Here is an 8,332-nt window from a genome sequence, read left to right as displayed (position 1 = left end):
CCAGGCGCCTGCCGGCGTAGGACGAGAAGCTGCCCGAGTAGGAGGAGTGGCTGCCCGTGGCGATGCCGCTGTCCGAGGAGCTCTGGCGACCGACCTCTTGCAGCTGCCGCGGCCGCAGCGCCTTGGGTGGTGGCCTCGAGGCGCCCAGCGCAGCCTCTCCGGGGACCTGGGCAGCTGCCAGCCCAGGCCCCTCCTGTGATGTGCTGGCTGAGGACAAGGACTGCTCTGGCCACGTGGTGAGCCGGCTGCTGGCGCTGATGTCCGAGTGGCTGGCCTCCGAGGAGGAGCTGGACAGGCTGCGTTCGTCTCCTGAGATGAGAGCAGGGAGCTGAGGCTGCTGGGGGCTGGTGCTGGGCCCGGGGAGGCTCAGGGTGGAGCTGACACCTCGTAGCCACCACGGTCACACTCACTGGTCTCTCGTTGCCATCCTAGGTCAGCTCACCACACCACTCCCCAGGCCCCCCCAACATCACCCTTCTCTGCCCACACAGTCCCTCACCTACCCCATCATGCAACCCCCAGCTCTCTCTAGAACTGCGTCCCTCCCATTTCTCCCCCTCAACCCTCACCCAGGCCCCAGTCCTGTCCTCTTCACCTGGATCCCCCCCATCATCCCTGCCCCTCTGGCTCCTCCACAGCACCGGGTCTCCCTAAAATATGGGCTTGATTGACCCTCTTCTCCTGGCTCCCAGCCCCTCTGTCCTGAGGGCTCGCCCTTCTCCCTCCTTGTGCCCACACTCTGCGTCCACCTATCCTGACCACCTTCCCACCCCACAGCCCGGCTCTCACAGCTGATGCCCACTCTGCACCCTTCGGCCTCTGTGCAGGGACTTCTCAGGCCCTTTCAGCTGGACACTAGGCCCCAGGCCTGCCCACAGCACCTGACTCACCCACCAGTATCTCCTCCTCCCCACAAGGTCAAACGCCTTATCTTCATAAAACCATGCTGGGAGCTCAGCTCCTGTCCCTTGCCCTCCCAGCCTGCCAGGCCTTTGCCTCTTCTCACTCTGCCCCGGGAGAGCCACTTTGCTCTGCTTTCTCATCTCTCAAAGTGTGCGTGGCCTGCAAGAAGGTGAAAGCCCAGTGCAGAGCTGGGAGGGCCAGGACAGGAGGGAAGAAGGTTACCTATCCCCTGTGTGGCTCATGGGTACAGAAGGGTGCAGTCCACCTGCTAAGAGCTGCAATGAGCCCACACTGGGCTGCCAGCCCCTCCACCCATCTTTCCATGAGGGGCAGCAGAGCCAGAGCCACCAGCAGCTGAGGAAGGGCCTCTGTCCCTGGACAGCCAGCTCCTTCACCCTTGAGCCACCGTGAGCGCTGATGGTACAACTGAAGTGCAGGAAGCCTCGGCCCAGGCCACATAGCTGGGGGTGGGGAAGAAATCAAGCCCGGCTCTTGTGGCCTGCACTGCACTTCTCTCTCATTGGTGCCTGGGGCCGGCATCTAGAAGCTGGAATCCAGGGTGCAGGAGTGAATGAACCAACAGGAGGGAGAGGAATAAATGAATGGATGAACAGGAGAATGAATGAATGCATGAGTGAACAAGAGGGTAGGGGATGAATAAACGAAGGAATGAGCAGGAGAGAGAATGAACAAATGAACATGAGGCAGAGGGAGAATGAATGCAAGAACTCATGAATGAGCAGGAGGGAGAGTCAGTGAATGAACGGCAGGGGACAAAGGAACAGAATAGAGAAGGGACGCGTTAACGGACAGGAGCAACTCTGCAGCAGGCTTGGAGAGATGGCCGCCTGGCCTGCTGACTGGCTTAGCAAGAGGTCTCTGCAGCCCAGGCCCTGGTCCGCCCCGCCCCTACCTCCACTGCCTGGCCGGCCTGAGTGTGAGAGGAGGCTGAGCCGCTTCTCCAGCTGCAGGGCTTCCAGGGCTTCTTGGGCCACTCGCTCCTCCAAGGTCGAGGGGCCTGCAGGGCTTGGGTCTGTAGCAGAAAGAAGTCAGCAGAGGAGGCAGGGAGCACCCCTCTAGCCCCAGCCCACACACTGGCTGAGATGCCAGAGTCCAGAGCCTTCTGAACTGGCCCAGCCTGTGTCCCTGTGTCCGGACAGCCTCCCCTCGGCCAGCCTGAGCCGCCGTGCCGAGGACAGCTCCCCATCTGTCTCGTCATTACACCCCAAAGCCAGCTAGACTCCCTTCCTCACCCGACCAACTCCATTCACTGTCTCCGAAGTGAGCCACTCCTCCCAGTGCCTGTGGCTCACCTTGACTCAGGAGGGGTCCGCTTAGCCCCTCCCCCCCCATTTCCTGCGCCACTCATAGTTCCCTTCCGTCTGAGTAAAATACGGCCTGACCCTGTCACTGCCCTGCCACTCCCTGGGGCCCTCGGGTAGAGACTCACATGGCACAAAAGGCTCAGAGCACACACTACTGTCCTCCGGCCTCAGTGGGCTCCTCCCCTCACAGCTGCCACTCAAGGAGCACCAGCGCCAGCCTCTCTGGTCAGCCGTGTGTCCTCGGACTAGGAAACCTCTTATTCCCACTCAGGCTGAGTGTGAGCCCTTTACTGGCCCCTCAGGATTCATCACCCTAGGCCATAACTTTTGTTGGGTGTGGGTCTCCACACAGAGGCAGCCATGGGGAGCAGTAATTTGCCCCATTGTCCCCATGCTCAGTAATGCTGGCGTGTGGCTGTGGGCCGCCCAGCTCCAGACAGCAGGGCCTGCTCCCAGGGCCCTTCCACATCCACTGAACAGACAGCTCCAGCCACCCAGAGAGCCAGAGTGCCCATCCAAACACACCATAGCCTCCTCTGGGCTTTCAGGAAATGCCTCAGGGCAGCATTGACCCCAGAGAGCCACCTGGAGGCTTCTGTGGCTGGCATCTGGCCACCACGGGCTCGCATCTGGCTGCCACGGGCTCCCTGGCTAAAGGCGTGCAGACTGGGAAGGCCTATGCCAAGCACCGGCCACCGCCTCCCCCGGGGGCTCCTGTAGGAGGGGAGCCGAGAGCAGGGCAGCAGAACCCACCGTCCCCAGAGCTAGAAGTAGTGGCATTGTGAGCTTTCCGTGTGATTCTGCAGCACATGGAGGGCCGGGAAGCACAGCCGCAGCCTGGGGCGCCTGCTCGGTCTCGAAGGACAGAGCTGAGCGGTGGGAGGCCGGAGGAAGGAGCTGCACAGTTCAGCTCCAGAAAAACGCTGGAGCCAGAAGTCTCAGCAGCACAGCGGGGTGTGCCTGCTCCTCCGCCCTGAGTGGGTAAATCTGCATCTAGTCGGCTTCATCCCTGAGTACTCAGGGCCTCAGGCAAGGGTGACTGCCTGGGAGGATGGAAGGCGATGATGGCCACAAGGCCCACTGGAACTCCCTCCAGACAGAGCAGGCCCAGCTGCCATGGAGTCGCACACCCCACTAGACCTGGCAACTTCCCGCCTGAGTACCCAGGGCCTCAGGCAAGGGCTGCATTTCCATGGGCAGGTGAGAGGCACGAGCTGGGCCAGGAGGGTCTGCTGCTCAGCCGGCTGGGAGTCCTCCCAGCCAGGGATCCTGCAGCCTGGGACAGGGACCTAGTGGGCACAAGTGTCTTGTGACTGCCTGGGAGGATGGAAGGCGATGATGGCCACAAGGCCCACTGGAACTCCCTCCAGACAGAGCAGGCCCAGCCGCCATGGAGTCGCACACCCCACTAGACCTGGCAACTTCCCGGAAGCCTGCACAGACCTGCCACTGCCCCATCTGTGCCACTGACAGCAGACATCCCCGCTGACGCTCGGCCCTGTGGACCGTCATCCAAAAGCCATCAGGCCCTGCAGTGGATGGCGGCCCCTTAATGCCATCAGGGTCTGGTCACAGGACATGCTCTCCTGACGACTTCCCATCAGCAGGCAGACTCTCAGCCCCACAACCCCCCCCAAGCTTCTTCCTCTCATTTACAAAATGGAGTGCAGCAACAGGACACCCCAGCAGAGTCAAGGACAAGCAGGTGACACACATGACCTTCTCAGAGATGGGGTCTCGGAATCTAGCTCCCACTGCCCCTCTGAGCGGGTCCTGCCTCCTCTGGGCCTCTGTGTCCAGGGCGGTCCCTCAGCCCCTCCTGCAGGTTTGACCTCAGAGAGAGCACAAGGGATTGCCAGGAAGCCTGGAGTGTAGGGCTGCTGCCCAACCAAAGCCACATCTTAGCCCCAGAGCCCAAGGGGCTTCGGTGTGACGCCAGCCAAGTACAGAGCACAGAGTCCCCCCTACAGGGGCTGGGACCCAGGACCCCATTCATTGCCGCAGCTTGGCTGGCACGTCAGGGTGACCCAAGGTCCCCACACACCTGGGGAGCACAGCTGCGAGCGGAGGCCTCTAAAGCCCTGTCTTTGAAGAGCTCCCAGCTGATCCTGGCAAGGACGGGCTGTGAAGTGGGGTCTGGGACTTCTAATCCACCCACCCATCCTCCAGCATGGCTCTGCCTGGGGACAGCCAGCCCGCTGCCTGCTGGGCCCCTGCGAGACAGCTGTGTCTCTGCTGAGCCTCTGCTGAGCATCTCTGCCCACTGCTGGGCCCCAGCACACCCCTCCTTGCCCGGGCACACCCACGGGGGACAGGGAGATCAGAGCACTCTCCTGGTCTCCGCCGCCCCCAGCCCTGGTCCTGGGCCCACGAGCAGCTGCCGGACAAGGCCTGCCTCTGCCCTGGCTCTAGCAGCCAGACAGGGTTGAGGGGCGAACAATGTCCAGGGGTGTAGAAGCCTGTGTCTGGGGGAGAAACACACTGACCATCCCTATACCCCACACTCTGCCGCTGCCCACTCACCTGCACACTCTCCCTGCTCCCCGTGGGTGCTCCTGGGGCCCAGCAGTGGGCAGAGATGCTATAGGGAGACCCCGCGGAGTCAGAGCTGTTACAGGGGCCCAGGTAGGCAGCGGGCTGGTTGTCCCCAGGCAGCTGCAAGGTTGGGCCACGCCAGCAGGGGGCGCTGCCATACCGTCCAGCAGAGGTGGGCTGCACAGAGGGTTCCTACCGCAAGAGATGCCTCTTTCCTCCCCTGAGATCATCCGGCCTGTGCCAGGCTGGGGTTAGGCGAAGGGCATGAGAGTCTGGGAGAAGGGAGGCCTGAGTGCTCGCTGTGAGACCTGCACTCCACTCCTGGGGTGCTCCCGCCTGCCCTACCCTGGCTGGGGTGCCGACCCAGAAGGCAGACATGTGCAGGCCTGGGACCCCACGCAGACAACAGGATAAGCACTGTCCTCACCGGGTGGCACGAGCATTAGAGACAGCCCATACAAAGCACCTGGCCCAGGACTGCCAGACCCAGGGGAGCCCGGCCCATTCTAGGCCCCACAGCGTCAGGGCCCCTCCAGGGTTCAGCATGATGCCCTGGCTGCAAACAGGGACGTGGGGCTGGAGCATAACAAGACATGCTCAGCCCAGCCCTGACACCCACCCCAAAGAGAGACCCCATGAACCAGCAAGCTCACAAGGCAACTTCTAGCTCTGCTAGAGCTGGCCCTGACCCCTCGCTCCCACACCTGGCAAGGCCCTCACCCTCACCTCTCCCAGCCTGGGAGTCGGGGTAGCACAGGTCTTCAGGATTGCAGGCCTTACTGCCCTCCGGCTGTACCTGAGGCTAAAGGCCCCAGCCAGAAGGTTCATGCCCGAGTGGCCCAACAGCTCAGGCCCCAGGAAGGAAGCGCATCTGCTGGTTCAGGCCCAGGATGCACTGACAGGGCCCTCGGAAGCCCCAGGCTGCCCTCAGCTGTGGTCCCACACCCAGCAAGGCTCTGGGTTCCTTAGCCATGAGTGGAAAAGGGCAGCCCCCTCACTAAGTTGACCAATCAAGTTGGCCACTGGCCTGACACTGTGCATGAGCAAAGCGCACTCTCCCCACTTGGGCCCCCACCCGGCCACGCTCCCATACGCACCTGGGAGAACCGGCCTTAGCCCGAAGGGGCCCTTGGTTGGGGAGATGCCTCTGACGATACAGTCAAACAGGAAGCTGATCTGGTCCCCCTCGGCTGAGGACAGGAAGAAGACTCCAGCCCCTGCACAGGGAGGACGGGGACACTGAGGTCAGCCTGGTATGGCCTGGGTTGGAGCACCTCTTCAGGGTGGAGGGCTGCAGGAAGCCGGAGCAAACTGCAGCCAAGATAACACACCCAGCTCCCCTGGCACCACGACCCTGTGTCCCCGGCTTTTCTCCACCCTAGCAAACCCCCCTGTGCTCGGCAAATAAGGCGGCTCCGCTTCCAGGCCACACGTACATCAGGCCCGCCTGCAGCAGCCAGGGTCGCCTCCTCTGCCTGGGACAGTGGGTCCCTCAGGGTGCCAGCTGAACACTCTCACGCAAAGCTCAGGGAGCTGGCAGGGATGGCTTATGCGGAAGTGCCAGTGGGGCACCTTGTCCTGGGTGTGCTGGGGAGCGGGAACGTGATGGGCAGTGCGATTGGAGGAGGCGGGCGAGGGTGTCGCGTCCCAGCCGATGGCCCGAGAGTTCTTTCCTCTGCAGAGGTATGCACACCGCCCTTCAGGACTCTCTGGAGCTATGGGGGGCACGTGCAGGCTCTGCTCTGTCACTGAGAATGACCAGTCCCTACCCTCTAAGCCCAGGTTTCCTCATCTGCACCAGGACAGCGACCTCCACCCCCTACAGCTGCCCTGAAAGTGGGTGAAGCAGAGCACACACCAGAAGTCCCAGAGCTGCATCAGGTGGAGTGGGGGCTGGGCTGCCTAGCTGTGGGGCTCACTTCCGGGATGGCCCTGTGACTTCAGTCATGCTTGGTCTCCGGCCTGCTCATGCAGGACTGTCCAGAGCATTACCTACAGATGTTTGTAAGTGCACGGTACAATGTCTGCCCTCCAAATGACGTGACCGTCACTCTCCTGGCCAGCTCGGAGTGTGGCCCACCTTACACTAACTGCCCCCCACCTCAGCACCTCACAGTCAGTCGCTGAGTCACTTGGATGGAGGGACGGGGGCAGGTTCTCGGGGCCTCCACAGCCAGGAGCCCAGGGCAGTGAGTCAGCAACGGAGCAGGGCTTATAGTCACACATGCCCCGGGCGCCCGGCGGCCTGCCTCCTGCTGGGCCCGAGCCCCAGCCAAGAGTGAATGAAATCTCTCCGCCAGCAACCGGTGAATGGGAGGCCAGGCTGGCTGTACCCACCCGCTGACGCCAGGGTCACGTGAGGCCGGACACTCGCACAGCGTCACCGCCCAGGAATCTCAGCCTGCCTTGGAGCCTCTGCCCATTGCCCAAAGAAAGGCACGCTCGCAGGGGGAAGGGGGTGGGGACCGGGAAGAGCTCTGCCTTAAACTCTCTGCCGCCTGGTCACGCTCCGCCTTCACAGAATTCAGGGCCATGGATTCCATGGACCCAGGCCAGCTCTGACACGTGGCGACCCTGCCCTGCCCCTCAGCAGCCACCACGGGCACGTGAGAGGGAGTGCGGCATCCTGGCTGTTGAGGCTTCATTCCACGTAGTGCCCCCAACCGGGCGATGTCACAGGGCCGCTCCTACCTCAGAGATCAGGGGCTGAGACCCAGAGGGGGCCAGTGACTTGTCCAGAGTCATGCAGCCAAGAAGGGGGCTCAAGACAGGTCGCTGGGCCCACGTGGGCACTTCCTGACACTACCTTGATGCCCCCGAGGAGGATGCCCTGATGGGTGGGGACCTCTGAGGCAGGGTGGGCTGGATGAGAACCCAGTCCCGGGACCTCGACCACATGGGGGCAAGGAGACGGCATCGCGGTGGCCGCTGTCTTCTGGCTGGCCCACGCACAGCGTCTCGAGGCCGCGCCCATCCTGTCCACTGCCCCTCCCGGGTGAAGGGCTCACGAAAGGCCGGGCCTCTAATCCTGAGCTTACAGACAGCTGGCAGAGGCCACAGGACAACCAGTCCCCCGACTATAAAAAACCATATTACCGAAGGGAGTGGAGCCGGCCCTGCATTCCACTGGGGCGTCTGCAGAGCTCCACGCTCCCCAGAAGGCGCCACCAGCCATGCAAGGCCCAGAGGCACAGCTGACCTCAGCCTCAGGCCTCAGTGCCTACAGGGCACCCCTGCAGGCCCCCCATCCCTCGATGCCTGCAGGGCATCCCCACCAGCCCCTATCCCTGCCGGCAGAGCTGATGTCAGAAAAGGATGCCCATCTCTCAGGGCTGGTCTGCCTAGGCCCTGGGGTGTGGCCTTCCAGGACACAGCACAACAGCCTTCATGCTGGCTCCCCCAGTTCACACTCTACCCCTGCCCGGCAGGCCCTCCCGGCTTCACTCCCTGCACAAAGCTCTTTAAACACACCAGGGCCACCTGACATACCTCCACCCGGGGAGGGGCCATGTCTGCCCTTCCAGGCCCTTTGACCACCTAGCCTTGGGGGCACAAGACCCCAGCAGCAA

The 8,332-nt window shown here is 62.8% G+C and overlaps 1 protein-coding gene across 1 annotated transcript in view; it reads right to left on the bottom strand.

Moving 5' to 3' along the window:
• Positions 1–8,332, bottom strand: part of DOK7 (docking protein 7) — a 27,212-nt gene that overhangs the window by 9,356 nt on the left and 9,524 nt on the right. The window contains exons 3-5 of the mRNA XM_027773576.1: positions 5,861–5,980; positions 1,817–1,936; positions 7–309 (exon numbers count right to left, since the gene is read on the bottom strand). Coding sequence (XP_027629377.1) covers positions 7–309; positions 1,817–1,936; positions 5,861–5,980 — 543 coding nt within the window. The remainder of the gene's footprint in view (positions 1–6; positions 310–1,816; positions 1,937–5,860; positions 5,981–8,332) is intronic.

Source organism: Tupaia chinensis, unplaced genomic scaffold (assembly GCF_000334495.1).
Source record: "Tupaia chinensis unplaced genomic scaffold, TupChi_1.0 Scaffold000360_1, whole genome shotgun sequence".
NCBI classification, from domain to species: Eukaryota; Metazoa; Chordata; class Mammalia; order Scandentia; family Tupaiidae; genus Tupaia; species Tupaia belangeri.
This window is presented reverse-complemented; position numbering and strand designations above follow the sequence as displayed.